Source organism: Rattus norvegicus, chromosome 1 (assembly GCF_021556685.1).
Source record: "Rattus norvegicus strain SHRSP/BbbUtx chromosome 1, alternate assembly SHRSP_T2T, whole genome shotgun sequence".
Lineage (NCBI taxonomy): Eukaryota > Metazoa > Chordata > Mammalia > Rodentia > Muridae > Rattus > Rattus norvegicus.
Window position 1 is genome coordinate 95,294,718 of NC_141534.1, and position 21,625 is coordinate 95,316,342.

The following is a 21,625-nucleotide window of genomic DNA, read 5'->3' on the forward strand; positions in this document are numbered from 1 at the left end:
TTAGGAAATACTGCCCTGCACAAGGCAGGGTTCAGCTAAATGACTGCTGCCCCTACGTGACTTAGAGATAAGCAGCGATCCACTCAGGCTTGTTAGGAGCTGTAGGGAAACTTTAGTGCCCTGAATGTAATTGCAGTTTGGGCTTGCTGAGAATATATTTCTGTTAAGAGTTGTTCACTGGGGCTGGGGATTTAGCTCAGTGGTAGAGCGCTTACCTAGGAAGCGCAAGGCCCTGGGTTCGGTCCCCAGCTCCGAAAAAAAAAAAAAAAGAACCAAAAAAAAAAAAAAAAAAAAGAGTTGTTCACTAAGATTGGCACCAATTAGGCTCCATCCCCAGCTCAAAGAACATGCCTCCACCTGGCTTGTTCAAAGCAGAGGGCGCTGGCCAGCAGCCACCATTAAGTTCTAGTCCGCCATTAAGTCCTGGCTCTGTCCTCAAGGAGAACTCAAAGTGAACAATACTGGTACACTTCCAAAGTAACCGTGACAATAACTTTGACTGTGTAAATCTCCCAGTTGTCTAAACTGGCCAGGCTTGCAGGCACTTGTCTCTGTTTAGTTGCTGAGTTTAACTTGGGGCCGGGACCTTAAGGAGAAGTACAGATGACAGAGTAGGTGACATTCTAAGGACCGGATCCTAAGTAGTTTGTTACAAAGGTCCCTTTGTGGCTGCTTTTGCACTATTAAAGATTTTTTTTTTCTTATTTCCTGGAACGTTTGGAGTAAATTCAAGGGAGCTGAACCTGGTGCTTCAAGACTCTGCGTCCAGATACTACCCTTTGCCCCGGAGGAAGGAATGCTGCAAGGGGGGCCAGAAGAATCTGAACCAACAGGGTTTTCTGGGCCTCCCCATCCAGTCTGTTAGCAATCCTGCCTGGGCAAGCTTCATAAAACCTCAAAAAGGACTGGGTTGGGAGAGCTTCCAAACTGCAGAACTTTCTGTGGGAGGCGGCTCAGCAGCAGTCTACTTGCCAACAAGCATCTACCCTTAGAGGAAAACACACACACACACACACACACACACACACACACACACACACACACACACACACACTCGAACACACCCTAAACAGCAAATATACTAGAGAATGATTGCGGGAGCTCCAGGATTCCTTCTGCATGGCTGGTCCTGAGCCCCAACCGTTGCCTAGCAGATCTAACAGCCACGGAAGGTGGTAGTGGTGCGCTGGCTTGCCTTAACTGTCAACTTGACACAGCCCAGAGTCACCCAAGGAAATAGTCGCAACTGAGAGATTGCCCAGACCAGCCTGTGGGCTTGTCTATGGGGCAGGGGGTTGGGGGATGGGGCAACATTCTTAGGCAGGTATCCAGGGCCTTATAAGGAAACTACCCCAGCATGAGCCCAACTGTTCCAGCCAGCAGTACTCTTCCACCATTTCCGCTTGAGTTCCTGCCCCGCCCTTCCTCACAATGGACTATGCTCCTGTAAGTGAAAGGAGCCCTTTCTTTCTACTGAGTTGCTTTATCTGAGTGTTTTATGGTAGCAACTGAGAGGAAAAGAGAACAGATGGGACACCCCCCCCCCCCCCCCCCCCGGTTTCTACACTGTACTCCTATTTTTCTATCACTCTATCCAAAATATCCAACACTTACAGCTTAAAGGAAGAAAGGCTGATTAAGGCTCAGCACTTCAGAGTGGTCCACCCCATCATCGACCAGTGAGCAAGACAGGAGTCAGCGACAAAGTCTAACTGCCCTGCCCCCCCCAAGTGACCTAGTGACCCACTTGTGTCAGGTAGGCCTCAGCTTCCAAAGCTTCCCCAAGTGGCATCCACCAGCCAGGAAACGGGGGCTCCACAACAGGAACCAACGAGGGACATGGCAGATTGAAGCAATAGCATGAGCAGTCCACCAGAAACACAGTAGCACGTGTGTGGCTTGTTACTAACTGCCATGTAAGTGGGGAAGCAGTCTTGGGATTGAGCCCTGAATCTATGTGTCCTGACACTATCAGAATAGTGTGGGAACTAAATCCGGTTAGAACAACACTAACTGGTGTCTGAGACAGAATTACTTGCTTGATGGTGGGAGATATGGTGGCAGAGAGAGAGAGAGAACGTGTACATATGCTGGCCACCATGGCCAGCAGGAAGGGGAGGGGGGCAAGGAGGTAGTTCATTTCAACACAACTAAGTAAGTAGCCGGTATTTGTTCAGACTTTGAGAGTCTGACCCCAAGTAATTTATTTAAGTACAGCACCATTTGACAAGAAAGTTCCTGGTAATAATTAACCCAGTCCCATGTGCACAGTAAAGTTTAAGATGCGATATTTTTCGAAGCTGTTTGTAAAGTACATGTGGCATCTTCCGTAGCGATGGGGGTCTATAGCCAGATCATATGTGAGACCTTCCATAAAAATGGGTTCTACAGATTGACAAGCTCACGAGGAGGATCTGGGAGGAGGATCTGGTGTGGTCTCAGCCATACAGAGAGTGCAAAGTTCACCAGGCTAGTCTCCATCCCCAGCTTTCTCACAGGTTACACATTTCTGTCTTTGAAGAGATAATGTGTGTTTAACATTCCTGATTAGCTTTCTGCTTGGCTGTTCTCCTGTCCAAGAGGCAGCCATGGCGCCCAGCCGGAACAGCATGATCCAATCCACAAGGATTGGCAGCGGTGAGTGGACTCTTGGTTCAACCAGGCGGCACACAAGATCAGCAGACACACAGCCGGGCATTGTGGAGTGCAGTGTCCTTATACATTCATGACTATGCTTACCAAACCCTAAAGAGCCCAGGTTCTAGACAAGGGTCAGAAATTAACCGCAGGGCTCCACACGGAAGGGAATAAATATTGGACGTGTTAGCCACTTTTCACATTGCTGGGACCAAACACCTGAAATGAGGAAGGGGTCCTTCTGAATGCCAGTTGGAGGGGATCATTTGATCGGGGTTGGGAGGAAAGGCATGGCCACAGGAGTAGGACTGACAGGCCCCGTCACACCACCTGTCAGGAAGCAGAGAGCCGTGAGTGCTGTGTACAGTAGCTTTCTCCTTGTTATGAAGTCTGAATCTTCCTCCCTCAACCCAATTCGGAAGACCCCTCCCAGTCCCCCCCCTCTTCCCAGAGGCTAACCTGGTCTAGGGAGTCGAAGAACGAGCCTGCCTCCGTCTCAGGCTTAAAAGCCATCATAGGAGTTGACTAGATTGATTCCTCTTGTGAGGCCCCCTGTAACCCTATACAAATGGCTCTGCACTGCCTGTTCCAGGAATGGGGATCATGCCTCTGTTTCAGTTGCTCGCCACCTCTTGTTAGCTGTGTGTGGAGAGGCATGGCTTGCACAGAGCCAAGTCGCATTAACTGTGGGTTTATGTTGGGGTTGGCACATTGAATGTGGGAAAAGTTGGAAAAATTAAAGTTCCTGAACATTCAGTGACTACAATTGCTTCCCCCCCACCCGCTTTTTGGTTTTTGAGATGGCGTCTCTCTCCATATCCCAGGCTGACTTGGAATTCACTATATAGACCAGGCCTTGAACAGGCATTGGCCTGCCTCCGCGTCCTGAGTGCTCGGTTTAAAGGTGTGCACCGACACGCTTGTTATGGACACATACCTCATCTCCATCTCTCTCTCTCTCTCTCTCTCTCTCTCTCTCTCTCTCTCTCTCTCTTCCAGAGAAGCTGGGTGTGGTGGCTAGTGCCTGTATCTCAGCAGTGGAAGAGCAGGGTCAGGAGGATTGCTGTGAGCTCAGGCCCGGCCAGGGCTCTACAGTGAGACCTTGTCACGACCCCTGTAACTCTAGTTCCAGGGCGTTCAAACCTCCTTCTGGGCTCTGAGGACAGCAGCACGAAGGTGCAGTCCATAAACCATGCGGGTACATACACACAGAACATATGAATGAATAAATAATTAAATATAAATGAATAAATAAATAAATAAATATAAATGAATATATAAAGGAGGAACATTTTTTGGGTAAAAAAGAATGACAAGAAGCCTGGTCTTAGCAGAGTAATTGGGGGTTTTACCCACAGACATTGTGGAAATAAGATTTATGAATTAACAGGGAAGCTAGCCTATGGCTTTAATGTACATGGGAGGCAGAAGCAAGTAGATCTCTGAGTTGGGCCAGCCTAGTCCAGTGACAGAGCTTCAGGCCAGCCAGAGCTAACATGAGACGCTGATTCAAAAGGGGGGGGGGGTAGCTGTGACTCATACCTTTCATCTCAGCACTCAGGAGGCAGAGGCAGAGGCAGAGGCAGAGGCAGAGGCAGATGTCTGTGAGCTTCAGGCTAGCCTGGTCTACGTAGACCCTGTCTTGAACAAAACAAAACCAACAAAAAAAAAGAGCACTGGCTGCTCTCCCAGAGGACAAAGGTTGGATATCCAGCACTCACCAGGACAGCTCACAACCATCTGTAACACCATTCCAGGGGTTTATGTAATGATCTCCTTTGGCCTCTGGGCCATACTCCCATGTGGTGCACAGACACCCAGCCAAAACACCCATTCACAGAAATACAAGTTTAAAAGAAAAATCAAGGGGTTGGGGATTTAGCTCAGTGGTAGAGCGCTTGCCTAGGAAGCGCAAGGCCCTGGGTTCCGTCCCCAGCTCCGGAAAAAAGAACCAAAAAAAAAAAAAAAAAGAAAAAGAAAAAAGAAAAAAGAAAAATCAAGGGCTGGAGAGATGGCTCAGTGGTTAAGAGCACTGACTGCTCTTCCAGAGGTCCTGAGTTCAATTCCCAGCAACCACATGGTGGCTCACAACCATCTGTAATGGGATCTGATGCCTTCTTCTGGTGTGTCTGAAGACAGCTACAGTGTACTCACATATATAAAACCAATCAATCACCCTGGACCGTGACTTTAATCCCGGCATTCGGGAGGCAGAGGCAGAGACAGAGGCAGAGGGACATCTGTGAGTTCAAGACCAGCCTGTCTACATAGGGAATTCTGTCAGCCAGGGACATATATATTACATTACACTTGCCTCTGCTTCCTGAGCGCTGAGACTTAAGTGGTGCACTACCATGCCTGGCTCAGCTAGGGCTATACAAAGGGAGTTTGTCTTAAATAAATAAAACAAAAAATAACAGGGAAGGCACAGGAGAGCAAAGCAAGGCAAAATCTGGGGCTGTTGTGCCCCATGACTGTGAGGAGGAGGGTTTTTTTTTTTTTTTTTCTTTTCTTTTTTTCGGAGCTGGGGACCGAACCCAGGGCCTTGTGCTTGCTAGGCAAGCGCTCTACCGCTGAGCTAAATCCCCAACCCCGAGGAGGAGGTTTTTAAAATATATGTTTAATTATATTTCAATATATTGAAAATCTTTATTGTATGTAATGAGTGTTTGGCCTGCATGAATACCTGTGCATGGTGTGTATGCCTCATGCTTGGGGAAGTCAGGAGAGTGTATAGAATCCCCGGGGAATTGGAATCACCATGAAGGTATTGGGAGTTGAACCCGAATCTTCCGGGAAAGCAGCCAAGGAAACTTGAGCTGCTAAGCCATCTCTCTCCAGTCTGCAAGTGTTGATTTGCTCACTGTAGTGCTGTGTATGGAAGTCTCCGTCCTGTACACAATATGCAGGAGCTCTGCCGCTTCCCAGCCTCTCACTGGAGGATCCTAGCAAGCTGTGCCACAGCCCTGGCCCTGGAAGGGTTTTATTTATGATGTTTATGTATTTGTGTGTGCATGGGTAGGGGTGGGGTTTGGGGGCGATGGTACATGTGTGGCTGTCAGGGGTGGAGTCAGTTCTCTCCATTATTACTGGGCTCTGGGGAATATAATCACATCACCAGGTTCATGGACCAAGCAGCTTGCCTGTCTGGCCAGTCACTCTGGCTGGATTACCTTGATTTGTTTGTTTGTTTGTGTTTCTTTTTTAAAAAGATTTATTTATTCTATATAAGCGCACACTTTCACTGTCTTCAGACACAGCAGAAGAGGGCATCAGATCTCATTACAGATGGTTGTAAGCCACCACGTGGTTGCTGGGAGTTGAACTCAGGACCTCGGGAAGAGCAGTCAGTGTTCTTGACCTCTGAGCCATCCCTCCAGCCCTTGTTCTTGTTTCTTGAGAAGACAGGATCTCATGTGCTCAGGCTGGTCCTCGATGCATTACAATTGGAGGATGGCCTCATACTCAGTTCTCCGAGAACTGAGATTACTTCAAGAGCGGAAAAGTGAGGTGTGCTGATGGCACCCTGAAGTTCTGGCTAGGAGGCCAGGTTTCAAGGTTAGACTACATCAAGAAGCGGCTTCAGTAGCTGAGCTGGCTTTGTCCTTGTACCACTAGGGAGGATTAGCCAATTTAGCAGGCCAACAGCAAGGAGGCTCATTTCATAACCCTTTCTGTCCCACTGTGGTCCCAGCATTCGACGGGAATCCATGGCCCTCCAGGTAGCCTTTAAGGCAAAGTGTTCCAGTTTCCTGGCCTGCTTTCATTACTTCTTTCCTTGGCTATAACCTTGGGAACAAAAAGAGGGAGTTTCTGTGACAGGGCAGTTGTTGCTTGCCCACACCCGTTTCTCTCAGGCAGTATACATAATTAAAACTGTGAGGAGGCTTACAGACTAAAATGGCTAAGAGGTGCCACTGGAGTCAAAGGCAGTTGGATGAAAGGGAGCAAAGACAGAACTAGACTGGAGAGTTGCTTCAGCCGTTAAAAGCACTTGTTGCTTCTGAAGAGGGCCAGGGGTTCAATTCCCAGCACCCACACGTCAGCTCACAACCAGCGGGTGGGTAACTCCAGTCCCTGGCGATCGATCGGACCCTCTTCTGACCTCAGCAGGCAGATTTGGGTAGGTGGCGGTTTACAGGAGCTGTTAGAGTCAGATGACCTACGTGTGGACACCCCTAAGCTGTCCTTAAATTCAAAACTCCCTCCTCAGCTGCATAGCTGAACCTGAGCGTGGGGTATAACCCCTGTGCTTAGCCATGGTTCACCCTGCATCAGTTTCCATGTCAAACAGCAGCTTGTGGCATCTTAGGTCCTCTGAGCCTGCTTACCCATTTGCACAACAAACATGTCTACATTTATCTCCAAATCACTCCGCAAATGGGGGAAAGTGCCACGTAAACCGCAAACCACTAGAGGACTTATTTCCCTGGGTAGGGTGGAAAGTGGGATGGAGGGTGAGCAAGAACACGGAGCCCGAACAAACACAGCCGCTCAAAGTTCTTCCCATTCTGTTCCAGACTCGGTATCTCCCTCAGTCCCCCTTTCCCCTAGTGAAAAGAGGTCGTGGTCCCTTTAAGGTCCGCCCCTCCCTCCCCCAAAACTTCCCAGTGTCTGCTCTTTTCGATCCCGGACGGCCGGCCAAGCTCGCCGCCGAGCTGGTAGGGGACAGGGCAAGGGGTCCGGGAGGGACGTGGGAGGGTGGGGGGACCAGCGGGACGCACGCCGCGCCGGCGGGAGGGCGGGGGTCAGGGTGCGGGAGCAGCGGGCACCGGCACCAGAAGCCGCCCCGAGCGCGGGTAGTGTACGAGCCGCTAGCAGTGAACACGGTCTAGCCTAGTGCGGACAGCCCGCCGGAGTGAGGGGCGTCGGGGCCCGGCAAAGGGGAGGATAGGAGACCTCCCGCTCCCCTCCCCCACTACCGCCTCTGACGTCGACGCGGGACCCCGCCCTTCTGCGGGAGCGGCCCGCCCCCCGCCCCCGCGCGTCACCTGCTGCGCCGCGGCGGCGTACCCCATCTTGGGAGTTCCTGCTTTGGAGTGTGTGTGTCCGGTGAAATTGGTGGAGGTCCATTTATATCCTCATCAGCCTCCACCGCTTCCAAACTTTTTTAATTAGGAGAATCCCTGGGTAGCCCAGGAAAGCCCCGAACTCAAGGCAGTCCTGCCCGACTCCAGAGCGCTGGAATTATAGGCTTGCAACCACCACGCCATGCTCAAAACTTCTCCCAACACACGGGGTTCCGTTCTCTGAGCTTTTACTCACATTTCAAACTTAGTCCCAAGCGGATGTCCGCTTTGGGAATGACCTGGTGGAAAGGCCACAGCACGTTTTGGGGCGGCCTGTGAATCTTAAACCGTCTGAAGACCTGTGTGTGTCTGTGTGTGGCCGGGGTAGAGATGTGCCGTGTCTGTGCTAGGCAAGCGCTCCATTGCTGAGCTACGTCGCAGAGTCTGACTCCCTAGTGTCAGTGCGTTCCCTGCTCGCTCACTTCAGGCTTCCAGGATCCTCGGAGGGAGACCAATCGCTTCAAGGCAATCTCCAAGGAGCGAGTCTAGGCCACAAAGCACTCTCGAGAACGCGGGGTGCTCAGCTGCCTCGTGCGAACCGAGTTAAACTATAAAGATCTGCCAAGGTGACTGAATTTAGGGTGAAATGACGGTGCCTGTTAGGCACCGAGTGCTTTATTAGTGAGAAGTGCTCAGATTTGGAGGTTCTCTTTTAAAAAAAAGAGTAACTTCCAGTTTAGGATAGAGTAAAGGTGAAGTAAACGTTCTAATGGGTTATAGCTGCTTCAAATTGCTGTCTTGGTCTAGAGTTGGGGAGCTTGCAAACAACAGGCACGCAAAAGATCGTCTGGGTAGTCCAGTAGTCTTATCCCTGAGAGTCACCTCTTTTACGGAGACCCCCCCCCCAAAAGTACAGTAGCGCATGCGCCCTTTACGGGGACCGTTCCTAGATTGCGCCAGAGAGCGCCTACGGGCTCTCCTTTTTCACCAATCAGAAGCTATCAGTCGTTCTATACCATCTGGCAAGAGGGTATTCTTTCCACTCTCCATTGACCAATCGAGTGGTGACGTAGGAGACGAGCACCTGCGGGACCCATTGCGGGAACTCAAGAGGGAAGGCCTTTCTTGTATCCCAGCGGAGTGGCGCGGGAAGATGGTCGCTGTGACTGGGAGACTCAAGGATTTCAGAGTGACCGATTAGCTAGGACACCAATGAGAGCAGGAAGGAGGCGGAGCTTCGGAGGCCCACTTCCATTTGCTGTCTGTGGGAAGGCGGAGCGATCCCAAAAACCTGGCCTATTAAATCAGAGTTTATTTTAAGGAGGTGGGGCCTGACGGAATGACTGTCAGGAAGCATCCACCTATAAGGAGTGCGACTGGCGAGTGGGGGCGGTCTTTCCAATAGAACGGCGTGCGTACTATCCAATAGAAATGAGCCGTACGGAAACTTCCCCTCCCCCCAAGCTAGGGCCAGTGGCTCCCCCTATCGGGTGGGGGCGGCGAGTGACGGGCGTGTCCCTCCCCCAATGAGAGGCGGGGGGAGGCGGGTTCTGCGCCGCCATGTCGCGGAGGCTGCTGCCCCGGGCGGAGAAGCGGCGTCGGCGGCTCGAGCAGAGGCAGCAGCCGGACGAGCAGCTGAGGCGGGCGGGAGCGATGGTGAAGATGGCGGCGGCGGGCGGCGGAGGCGGCGGTGGTCGCTATTACGGCGGCGGCAACGAGGGAGGCCGAGCCCCTAAACGGCTGAAGACTGAAAACGCCGGCGACCAACACGGAGGAGGCGGCGGTGGAGGATCCGGGGCGGCGGGCGGCGGCGGCGGGGTGAGGCTGGGGCTTTAGACTCCCGGAAGGAAAGGGAAATTTCGTACTTTAAAGCTATTTATTTTTACAGGGGGGGGGGGAAATCTGTGCGCACGCGCTGCAGCCCTCGCGGTTTTTGGTGGGGTGGGGGAGGGGCAGGCGTTGGGCAAACGGCGGGGTTTGCGCGAGGACAGGCACTTGCGCGTGCGCGCAATCCAAAGCGGGGCTTGAGGGGGCGGAGGAAGCGGCTGGCTCTGCAGGCACTGCAGTGCGCAGGCGCCGCGGGCCGGCATGTGGGGGGCCTAGGCACGCGGCCGGCCCGTCCCCCCCCCCCCCTTTTTTCTTTCTGTGTCCCTATGCGCAAGCGCGTTTCTACAACTAGCTTTAGTGAGCGGGAAGCGGGTGGGCGCAGGCCTGACCTGATGGCCTTAGTCTTAATCGCGATCGCATCCATATAGAAGTTCCCAGACCAAACTAACCTCTTCTGCTGTGTGCTTTGTAAAACGGAAGACGGTTTATGAAAGACAACTGTTTGGAAATTGAGTCAAGCTTAGAAATTTATCACTCGGTTTGCTCAGGGTTCCTGCAGAGGGGAATTTATAAACTAAACTATATATGGTCCGGTGGCCATAGACGGAGGCTATCGGCCTGTTTAGTCTTCTGAAGGTCACGATTGTCATTTCTGAATTAGGGTGCGGTCTGCATTCCTTTCAAAAGTTTTTATTAAAGTCCTCGCTGTGGTCATAGTGTCACAGGCCTTTAATTTCAGCGGTCTGGGGCCAAGGCCGGCAAAATCTCTTTGAGTTTGAGGCCAACCTCCTCTGCATAATTAATTCCAGGCCAGGCAAGGGTATGTAGTGAGACTCCTCTACAAGCCAAACAAACAGTGCTCTCTTCTTCGGGCTGCTTCTCGTGCTGTAGGCATTTATTACCTTCTCCCTTTTGTTAAAATGTTAGATTTTTCGAGTATTTGAAGACGTTTTAGTTAGGTCTGGTATGTTAACTGCCAAGCTAGACAACTGCAGCTCATGAGGTAGGAGAGAACAGGCTTCAAAAGGTTGTTCTCTGAACATCTCAGAGATGGGTTATGTGGTGTGCTTACCCCCCGTTCCCAATAATTTAAGATGAGAGATACCTCTCGTTTGGTGTTGGTGGCGTGGGGGATTTTATAGAGCCCCTTTACAAAGCAGAAAAGACACTGGGTAAATTGGGTTGAGGCTCACAAGTGATTGACAGGGCTAGGGTTAGAAGTCAAGGCTGTAGAAGACAAACCTCGACTGGAAACAGCCAGGAAGGGTTTGCCTTGTGTGGTTCACGCCTGAGAAAGAACCCACTAAGGTTCATAGGTTTCTGCCCAGTGATCTTCAGGCAGGAGCATGGGCCCAGAGTCTAGGAGGCGGAGGAGGAGGAGGAGGAAGAGGAGCTGTGGTAGATCTTACAGGTTGGGATAGTTGAGTGTGGAAGACCTTAGCATAGAGAGAGTAAGACAGGAAGGGCATATTGTCCTGGAAGCCATGTGTCTGGAAACACTTGGTCTTTTGCCCTGACTGGACCTGAAGGTGACTTGTGGTTTCAGTCATTCATTAGATGACCACAGCTTGCCTAGCCAGTGCAGACACAAAGAAGCTAGAGCACATGCAGAGAGCATTCTTAAGACTAGCTCTTCCTGTGGGGGTGGCCCCTTTCTAAGCCGCCCTTCCTGCCGCACTTTGACTCGGAGTTGGATTCCAGGATGTGTCAGAGTGTGAGCTCTGGATTGCCCTACATTTAGCCTTGCTTATCACTAAGCCTTGAGGCTTTTGGTGATCAGTTGCCACTGTATTGGGGTCCCTCTTCTCACTGTGTCTATCTTTTTCAGGAGAACTACGATGACCCCCACAAAACCCCTGCCTCCCCAGTTGTTCACATCAGGGGCCTGATTGACGGGGTGGTGGAAGCCGACCTTGTGGAAGCCCTGCAAGAATTTGGACCCATCAGGTACTTCTTGATGCCAGGGTTAGAGCGCCTTAGCGTCCCTGAGTGTCACTGCTGTCTGGTTCTGAGCAGTGCAGGCTCTGTGACTGTATGACTGTATCCTGTGACTCAGAGAGTTCACTCTGGCAGTGTTTCAAGTTTTAGTTCCTTATTCCCCCATTTCTACCCCCCCCACCCCTGTGGTTCTAGTCTCTTTATTCTCCTAGTGATTTCTGGCTGTATGACCAGACCAGGTGCTTGCTGAGAATAAATGTAATAAAACTGCTCTAGATTCCTTCTCCCACAAAGTTGCCCAGGCAGTGATTGATTAGGACTGTGATTTGCTCAGCGTGGCAGTCTCTTCTGACACAGGAGAGGGGCCAGAAGGGTAACTGGCTTGGAGTGTTGGGGGTAAGAGTTCAGAAGACCAGGAATCGGTTCACAAGTTGACTGGTTCCTTTCCCCCAAGAGGACTAAAGCTTGTCTTCTCTCTGCAGCTATGTTGTGGTGATGCCAAAGAAGAGGCAGGCACTGGTAGAGTTTGAAGATGTGCTGGGGGCTTGTAATGCAGTAAACTACGCTGCAGACAACCAGATCTACATTGCTGGTCACCCTGCTTTTGTCAATTATTCTACCAGCCAGAAGATCTCTCGCCCCGGTGACTCTGATGACTCCCGGAGCGTCAACAGTGTGCTTCTGTTTACCATCCTGAACCCCATCTACTCCATAACCACGGTGTGTGCTGAAGGCAATCCTACAAGCTGCTCTGGGATCTCCTTCCCCTCTTGTCCCAGGTCCGTCCTCAAGCCAGCCAAGGCCCCTAATCTTGCCTGTTTTTGCTTTCGTAGGATGTTCTTTACACTATCTGTAATCCTTGTGGCCCTGTCCAGAGAATTGTCATTTTCCGGAAGAATGGAGTCCAGGCTATGGTGGAATATCCTTTCTGGGAAACTGGTCTCCTTTGTATCTTAGGGCTTAGCAGAGAGAATTCATGCCACATACCTTCATGGAGACAGTTATGTACGAGACTGAACAGGAAGCCTCACACTGCAAATCTTAGAAGACCAGGCTGTGAGGTGTATATAACAAGTGATGTACATTCTGATGGGATGCTATTTGTTTGTGCACTGTGTACCCCTGGTGAGAATTTAACCCTGGGCTTCGTGTAGCCCTGCAAGGGAGACACCCTCTTGCTTTGAGGTGGTTGGGTCCATTCTGTGTCAGAGGAGCTTAGTTAAGGAGAAATCAGAAGACTCCAGAATGACGTGAAAGGGGGAAGGTTTCGATTAAAAATGGCTTGCTGGGGCCTCCTTGATCAAGTTGCAGTGAGAAGGTACCTTTAAAAGTAGGCAGAGTTTAGGTTCAGATACACTGGGTGACATGAGATAGTGTTGCTGCCGTCCTGTTGGTAGTTGGGATAAGGGTGCAGATCACAGTGAACCCTAGCCAATGAATGACTGCTTCCTGAGGGCAGTCCCTGTTGTATGTCCATAGCTTTTCCCTGGGTCTGTAGGTGGTACTGTGTTGTGTGGTCCTTGTAATTCTTTCCCAAGCTCCACAGTGCTGCTTCCTTAAGTCCTCCCACGTTTGATTCTGTGCAAAGTGCCCAGCGCGCTAAGGCCTCACTGAATGGGGCTGATATCTATTCTGGCTGTTGCACTCTGAAGATTGAGTACGCAAAGGTAGGTCCGGGAAGTGACTGCTCTGTGTTGGTTACCCTGTGAGATGAGGCACAGCCAGTTTCAGACTTTGTCTTGTCTTTGCAGCCTACACGTTTAAATGTGTTCAAGAACGATCAAGATACTTGGGACTACACAAACCCCAATCTCAGTGGACAAGGTAATCCCGATGGCTACTTTGTTCTAAGTACAGCGCCTTGGCTCTTCACTCGACTAGTGTGCTTGATAGACCCAGGCTCAGGGTTATGTAATGCCATTGGGCTCCTTGTGGACATGGGAGGGCTGGGGCTGCGCCTTGGGCAGGGTGGGAACAAGGGCATCGCTGAGGAGGAGGCTGGCAAGAAGGGCAGAAATGGGTAGCAGCTCCAAATGATTTTGCCACCTTCGTTCTAGAGCCTGGTTAGGGTTGCTGGAAGCTCCATTCCCTGGAAGATGAGAAAAGGTCCCTCGATCTCCACTGTCAAAGAGGGACTGAAGTGGGGGTGTGTCAGCAAGAAGGGGTGAGCTCTGCTAGGGTTTTGAAGCACAGCCTCCAAACAAGTAGACCTCGTAGACCCAAGTCGGACACTTGGGATAAGTCGAGGGCAGATACTACTGGTCTCCTTTGTAGAGGGGACTCAGCGTCTCTTCGGGGTCCATATGTACAACCAACCCCCTTTGTGTAGTGTTGACAAGAATGGTTTGCCTTTGGTAAGCGGGTGAAGGATTATCTTTGAAAAAACAGCGTCACCCCTGTGAAAATCAGCGAGATTGGCCATCTCTTGGTCTGCTAACGTCGTACTAGTTCTTGGGCTGTGGGAGGAGGCTTGATGGCTGACATTGCAGAGGCTCTGGGAGACCAGAGACTCACCCTGTACTTGTAGGTGGGCCTGTCTTGCTTGCTTTGCAGCTAAGAACCAGTGGGCAGGGTGGGCTAGGCTCTCCCAAGGACCCTCAGAATTGGCCCTCTGGGCCTGGCTGCTCCCTCCAAAGGTCAGAGGCAAATTATGACCAAGTGAATGTACCAGAGCGGGCAATGGCATTACATGACTGCTGACAGAAACATGGCAACCAACCATTTCTTCTCCAAGGAACACAAATAGAAGATGTGCAGACCGGCAGGGGCTAGTAGCAGGGGCTGGCTGTGCATTGGTTTTGATGCCTCTCAGCTTGGGCTGATGAGGTAACCGGGAGTGAGGGCGGTGCTTGGCCACCCCCTCCGGAACCACACTTCAGCGGCTCTGCCTCTGCACATTGCGCACCAACACACAGGGCACAAAACCACTAGTTCTTCCTGGAGAACAACATGCAGCCTCCACCACGTTCCCAGAAACAGCCGCAGATTGAGCTCACTACATCAAGAACACAACACCGCGCTCCAAGGAACAGCTACAAGCACAGAGACAGAGGCAGACAGAGACAAAGAAAGAGACGCAACATGGCAGCAGACACTGCTTTTTTATTAAACATAAAAAAAGTCAAAATCCAAGCAAACTTGAACCCAAGAATGTACACAGAAGTAGGAAACACAGAACAGAGCTCGCCCAGCCAGCCAGCGGTGCTCTTTTCGGAGAACGATTCGATTCATAGACTGAAGTAGATACCATGGGCCTCCAAGACAATAGGATCCTCCATTCCTCGCCATGCGGGTTTTGTTTTTAAGTCCTTTGGTTTGGGGCGGGCCTTCTTTTTTTCTTTTGTATTTTGATTTTTTTCTGCAGTCATCCATCGGCTGCCAACACAGTCTGCACCAACTGGAGATCAGAAATAAATTAAACCACAACAACAAAACTCAGAAAACCAAACAGACCTAAAATCAAAACAGCTCAGAGGCACACAGTTACCTGCTGGTGGGTAACCGGGCACGCTACCAAGGCCAAAGCGCAAGTATAGTGGGGCCACTGGCACACTTCATACCAGGAGACACGCACATGGAGCGCTACACAGCCAGAAGCACCGCACTGCAGCACACAATGTGAGGAGGTGACAACATGGAGGGACACTACCCACTTCATACACCTTTATTTCCACTTTTCTGGTATCTTCTGAGGACAGAACATCTGTGAGCCAATTGTGATTTAATCAGAACGTTGACTTTTAAAACGGTTCTTTAAAGAAAATGTAGCGGATGTATGCCGTGACTTGTATTTATGACTGTAAAACCATGTGATGCAGGGTCGCAGTGTATGTTTGATGGGACGCCATCTTTCAGAACTGTGCTAACTCACTGTTGAAGCGTCCAATGGTAAGAGAAAAATACAGACTTGTTTTTTTGTGACAAATGGACATTGTACTCTGTACTACTGCTGTAAGTAGCCCTTTTCCATCTTTGTAATGACTTGAACGACAAAAGTTCAGGCAGGGTGGCAGGAAAGGGCAGTGGTTCCAAGCTCTGGGTCTCGGTACTACCTAGACCTGGACTGAGGTCGGCTCGGCCACTGATTTGCAAGTGTCCTAACGCTCAGTGAAGAGTAACTGCTCTAATTTCTTATCTGTAAACTGGGGCTAAGAAATGAGTACCTACCTCATAGGGTTGTTGTGAGGAACTCAAGCTGTGACGTCTGTAAAGTGCTTACCAGTGTCTGCCACTTAAGCGCTGAACTAATGGATAATTGAGAACTGCAGCTGGGGTCGGGAGGGGGCTCTGCGTCATTGTTGGGTCTGAGATTGTTGATGCCTTGTATCTATCTAACTGCTCTTTGAAACTGATTGTGCTGTTGCCCTGCTTGTCAGCTCCTACAGTCCCTCGCGGCTGGATGGGATGTGGAGGGTGGCAGCGCCCAGGGTTGATAAAGGGGCCTGGAGTGGAGCCTTGAGCTTCCGGAACATAGAGGCAATGTGGGCTGTTCACCTCATTTCTGTCCATCTTGGATTGCTTAATTTGGTTGTTGCCCTTCATCTTTCTCCCTTCATTGGGAATTACTTGTTAAAACTGCTCTTCCTCTCCATATGTAATCCGTCCATGCCATAGTTCCCTAGATGGTCTGGGAGCTGGGTGGGTCCTGCCTGTTCTCTACTATATATAAGCCATAACGTGGCAGGCAGTGTAAGGAACCCCATATCCATAGCCAAGGAGAGCAGCTGCTCTGTGCGCACAGGGGAGGGAAAGTAGACCCAGCTGTAAGACCTGGGCTTCACGCCCCCTTCCCTGCACCTTAGGAAGGAGGCCCAAGCAGCCCTTATAAGGAAAGAGTGTAGCCATGCTCAGAGCTCAGTGGCCTTGAGATTGGCCTCTGTAGTCAGGAGTCCGGGGATTCATTTCTTGAGTTCTATTCCTAATTCTGTTTTCAATCTACAGGTGACCCTGGCAGTAACCCCAACAAACGCCAGCGGCAGCCCCCTCTCCTGGGAGATCATCCCGCAGAATATGGTGAGGGCAGGGGGTTCCCCTCCGTGGACTCCCGTGGCTCATGTGCCCCTGCCCGTCGTCCGCCGCGAAAATTCTCACCCGTCCTCCCTCTCTTTCCTTCCCACCCCCCAGGAGGGCCCCATGGTGGGTACCACAGCCATTACCATGATGAGGGCTACGGGCCCCCCCCACCTCACTACGAAGGGAGAAGGATGGGCCCACCTGTGGGGGGTCACCGCCGGGGCCCAAGTCGCTATGGCCCCCAGTATGGTCATCCCCCACCCCCTCCCCCACCACCCGACTATGGCCCCCACGCTGACAGCCCTGTGCTCATGGTCTATGGCTTGGATCAATCTAAGATGAACTGTGATCGAGTCTTCAATGTCTTCTGCTTGTATGGCAATGTGGAGAAGGTGAGCTTTCTTTCCTTGAGCTGAAGGAAGCCCCATATCTCAGATTGAGGGGAGCAAAGGGGAAGGAGCCAGTGAAGTATATCCTGTGTAGTGGTGTTTCGTATAACGCAGACATCCTGCTGCTTCGTGAGCGCCGCTTCTATCTTGAGTTAGCCATGTTAGAGTCAGGAGCCTTATTATCTTAAAAGTATTGAGGCTTATTAAATAGGAAGTTCTAGCAGTATAGGTAGACTAAAAATTGCCTCTGGATAGCTTCAGGTAATCTGGCAACTCCAGACCTTTCTGCATTCTCTGCTGGAAAATTGAGTCCTCCTGGCTAGTGGTATCTTTCTTACAACAAACTAGTATAAGTCGCAGATTCATCCAAGTGTCTGTGCTTGGGCTTGGGCCACCTAATAAAGAGTTAGATAGTAGCCTGGTGTCATGTATACCTTAGCACTCAGGAGCCTGGGCCACAAAGTGAGACCCAGTCTCAGAGAAGACAGGAAAAGTGTGTTTGGAACGGGAGCGTTAGTGCTCTTTCTGTAGTGGTTTGGTTTTTTATGTGGAAGTTGGCCTGGCTTCTCAGAGCCTCTGCCAGTATATACTGGTGGTCCGTATAAAAGTCTTTGGGTCTCAGATCACTTAGAAGGCCCAGGATTCCTTCCTCAGCACATTTATTGCTACTCTGACAGAATATAACCTGTAGTAGCAAAGTGCTGCTGGCTAGCTTCCTCATTCTGCCTTTGCACAGCTCTCCAGTGAGAAAGCTGCTGCCTGGGCTCCACTTGCCCACTTGGGAGTGAGCTCATCCAGGCCTACTTTCGGGTTGTTCTGATCCCCATTCACCTGTGAGGAAATGGAGGTCTGGAACTAGAGCAAGAGTTAGCTTGTAGCTTTTGGGGGAGAGGACCCGGGCAGCTAGACACTGGTGCTAAATTGTGCCTTTTCTTCCTAAGGTGAAATTTATGAAAAGCAAGCCGGGGGCCGCCATGGTGGAGATGGCTGATGGCTATGCTGTGGACCGAGCCATTACTCACCTCAACAACAACTTCATGTTCGGGCAGAAGATGAATGTCTGGTGGGTACTGTCATCACAGGCAGGGACAGGTTGGAGGGGGAAGATGGACAGAGGTGTGGTTTAAGGTGTGATTGCATCAAAGAGTTGACATGGGCAGGAAGGGATGTGGGGATGGGAGCCATGCACTGCTTCTATGAACCTCAGGAGAAGGGGGCTGCAGCTACGCAGCAGTGTGTGTGTGCGCACAGCAGTATCAGATAGGCCTGAGGCCAGATGAGCCTCTGTGGCTGGCCCTAGAGGACAATTCAGCATATAACAAAGACTTCCTTTCTTCCCTCTCAGTGTCTCCAAGCAGCCAGCCATTATGCCCGGTCAGTCATATGGGCTAGAAGACGGATCTTGCAGTTACAAAGACTTCAGCGAGTCAAGGAACAATCGGTTCTCTACTCCAGAGCAGGCAGCTAAGAACCGCATCCAGCACCCTAGCAATGTTCTGCACTTCTTCAATGCTCCCCTGGAGGTGACTGAGGAGAACTTCTTTGAGGTAGGTGTTGTGGAACTAATCTGTCATGACATTGTCTTGAGTTGGGTTTATTTGGAATACAGCCAAAAAAGCAAACAAAAACCAGGACAGATTCTTCTACTTGTAGCTGTGGTGGGCAAGAGCAGAGGCGTGCTGTGTCCCAGTGTAGAACTCTGCACAGTGCTTTCACATCTTGGCTAGGCAGCCATTACTGTTGGGTTGCCATGAGCCTGGTGGTAAGAGTAGAGTCAAGGCTTCTGGGTGCGTAGGTGGCACCAGAAGTGATGCTTTGGAACCTGGGCAGAGGGAGCAAGAGGGGCCCATGGGTGTTGGCCAGCAATTAAGCAGCATCCATCTAATGTTATACCATAGGGTGGCCAGAGTTGGGGTTTGAGTAAGTCTTCTCCTTGTATTTCCTCATTGAGAAGTTTTTCTCTTGAGTCCCAGGCTGATGGGGTACATTCTGCACATACAGAGTTGTAAGAGATCACAGTTGTGAGGTCTGCTTGAGGTCTTCCAGGTGGTTTCTGAACTCTCTTACTCTCTTTCTGCATCAGATCTGCGATGAACTGGGAGTGAAGCGGCCAACCTCTGTGAAAGTATTTTCAGGCAAAAGTGAGTCACCACTTTCTTCCCCCAGCCCTCTGCCCGCTGTGTGTGGTTGCTGGGAGGAGGCTTAGCTTCTGCGGCCCTGCCTAACCCTTTGCTGTCTTGTTTGATTCAGGCGAGCGTAGCTCCTCTGGGCTGCTGGAGTGGGACTCCAAGAGTGACGCCCTGGAGACCTTGGGCTTCCTGAACCATTACCAGATGAAAAACCCAAGTGAGTGTCTTGTGTGTCCTGCAGAATCTCCCAAGTGGCCTGATGTCTTGTCTGGCTGCACGCCAGAGCCATCTTTCTACCCTCAAGATAGGACCCTGGAGACGGCCTTTGTCGCAGACACAGGCAGATGGGACCTGGTCACCAGGAGAGCAGTCTATGGTGGCACTCTCCTGGGAGGCCAGGCTGCCTGTTGGGCTCCACCCACCTGACAACTTGGGAGTTGCTCCCGCTTACGCTGGGTGGTGATGAGTTAGATCTCTGTGATGACCTGCAGAGGAGGGTGTGGGTGCAGATTGGGATGACTGGTCCATGAGCTCCAGAAGGGTCCAGCCTGACATCTGTCCTCTTGTTTGCAGATGGCCCGTATCCATACACTCTGAAGTTGTGCTTCTCCACCGCACAGCACGCCTCCTAATTAGATGCTGGGAAGGAAGACTCCATCCGAGCAGGAAGATGTTTCTTTCCTTTATGCTGTTGGTTTCTTTGTTTTGTCTTTATTTTTGCAGTTCTTTTTTTCCATTTAAATGCTAGGTCAGTAGAGGCTTAACCACAACAAATGCTGGAACTCTGGAGGGGGGGAGGGGAACTGGTATCTCCCAAGATTAACCTTCACTTTTTAAAATAACTGTATGTGTGATTCTTTTTTTCCTGTTCATACATTTGTGCTGCCCATGTATCTTGGCACATTTCAATAAAATTGTTTGGAAAATAAAACTATTCGCTGGGGCTCCCAGGGTGGGGTATCTTGCTTTTCCTCTCTCCCACTTAGCATTCCGAAGAGTGGTGAGCCCAGCCTTGATAGGAACAGGATCTTGAAGGCGAGGCCCAAGCCAGGTTCGTGGTCTGGGTAGTGATTGAAACAGTGGTGATAGCTCAGTAGTGAGGTGCTGACTTGGTGAGTTCATCCCTGGTCTTCAGGTAGTCCTAGTTTTGTATCGAGTCCACAAGCTCCTGCAAGTACCTAGATACAGTTGAACTAAGTGGACTAACCATGATAATGCACACCTTTAATCCCGGCACTTGGGAGGCACAAACAGGCAGATCTGAGTTTCAGGACAGCCAGACTTACACAGAGAAAACCTGTCTTGAAAAAAATATGGAGTTGGAACACTATTGTGCTCTCCTGTAGTCCAGCTGCTTATCTCTGAAGTGAGTGGCTTGAGACTGACTGATCTCTGCAACAGTATACTGCTGCACAGCAAAATGGCTGCCAAACTCTAATGGAATCTGATGCCCTCTTTTGGCATGCAGAGGTACATGGAAAAAGTACTCAGGGGGTTGGGGATTTAGCTCAGGGGTAGAGCGCTTGCCTAGCAAGCGCAAGGCCCTGGGTTCGGTCCCCAGCTCCGAAAAAAAGAAAAAAAAAGAGTACTCAGATACAGTTGATCTTAAACTAGGAAGAAAAAAGGCTGGTCTGACACTGTTCTGTATGACAAGTGACAGCTGGGTCTTGGACCGAGTGTGAAGAGTATCATTGTTGAGGTGTGTTGTGGTTTACTTACCTGGTCCTGAAAATAACTTCCAGGTCTTCCTCACATTGATCCTGAGGGGGTACAGTGGGGTGGAAGGATGCAAACTGTTTTGTATGAGGTGGGTAGTCCTGGGATTTAGATGGAAGGCTTCAGTAGAAGCAAAGCCTAGGTGTGGAGCAAAGGTTAAAGTCCTGGAGGGAGGAGGGGGAGCAGGCCACACTAGTGACAATGTCCTGGAGAGCCTGAGTGGGTGGCATTTAAGCATATGAAGTTCAAACCCCAGTTTGCTGCAAAACGGAGATTCAAAGAGTTTATCAAATTCATTTTCTGTTGGCAATTTGATTGATAGATGTATGTACACTCCATGTTTACCACCCACAATTACTTTTTTTCTTTTTTTTTTTTTCCGGAGCTGGGGACCGAACCCCACAATTACTTTTTTTATACCAGTCAAATGATGCACATCTGACTGAATAAAAGGAAGACATGACCACTCCAAGGTGTGGCTGAGGTTTTGTACATAGAAGGAAGGGTGGAGACAAAGGCATCTGGAAGGGTCCAGAGCAGGGAAAGAAAGAAACTGAACAGTAGGGAGTTTCAGGAAGGGAGTTGCAAGTCAGGGAGGAGAGGACCAAGAGCTAACATGGTCAAAATGTCAGGGTTATATATAGGAGTCAGAAACTGGAAGGGGTTCCCAGAAGCTGGAGTTTAGGGTAGGGGGCTGGCTGAGACATACCCTGTGGACTGAGCCAGCTGGTGCTTTGGTTTGCTAATAACAGCACAGTTAGCTATTTGTCCCAGGGTTTCTTTTGGACCTAATGTTGCAGCCTTTGTGTTGATAAGAGGCAACGATCTCCTCCCTAATTCCATAGCTGTATCAGGGTGTCCTTTCCAATCATCTTTTGGTCTCTGTATAGAATTTTCAGTTTTCCAATAAATACAGGATAAAAAAGCATTACTCCTGGTAGTTGCTAATCTGTCTCTTGTGGGGGAA

General features: G+C 50.5%; 1 protein-coding gene and 2 long non-coding RNA genes across 8 annotated transcripts; 2 read left to right on the forward strand and 1 right to left on the reverse strand.

The window, feature by feature from the left end:
- The first annotated feature begins 1,227 nt into the window (after positions 1 to 1,227).
- On the forward strand, positions 1,228 to 3,907 carry LOC148007305 (uncharacterized). The gene is made up of 4 exons (XR_015650399.1): positions 1,228 to 1,446; positions 1,617 to 1,916; positions 2,552 to 2,637; positions 3,637 to 3,907. It is a non-coding gene; the product is annotated as an uncharacterized LOC148007305 (long non-coding RNA).
- On the reverse strand, positions 2,169 to 8,805 carry LOC134483092 (uncharacterized). Its single transcript, XR_015650392.1, has 3 exons — positions 7,629 to 8,805; positions 5,811 to 6,426; positions 2,169 to 2,967 (listed from the first exon to the last, which is right to left on the reverse strand). It is a non-coding gene; the product is annotated as an uncharacterized LOC134483092 (long non-coding RNA).
- On the forward strand, positions 7,247 to 19,887 carry Hnrnpl (heterogeneous nuclear ribonucleoprotein L). 6 transcript variants are annotated; one of them, XR_015642621.1, is made up of 14 exons: positions 9,175 to 9,464; positions 11,302 to 11,420; positions 11,894 to 12,131; positions 12,245 to 12,330; positions 12,982 to 13,078; positions 13,163 to 13,235; positions 15,230 to 15,299; positions 16,353 to 16,424; positions 16,536 to 16,816; positions 17,755 to 17,876; positions 18,159 to 18,360; positions 18,897 to 18,954; positions 19,064 to 19,159; positions 19,516 to 19,873. XR_015642621.1 is itself a non-coding variant. In XM_087593626.1 (13 exons), exons 3-13 carry the CDS (start codon positions 11,907 to 11,909, stop codon positions 19,572 to 19,574), a joined length of 1,371 nt encoding a protein of 456 aa, XP_087449752.1. In that variant the 5' UTR covers positions 7,247 to 7,298; positions 11,302 to 11,420; positions 11,894 to 11,906; the 3' UTR covers positions 19,575 to 19,873.
- The last annotated feature ends 1,738 nt before the right edge of the window (positions 19,888 to 21,625 follow it).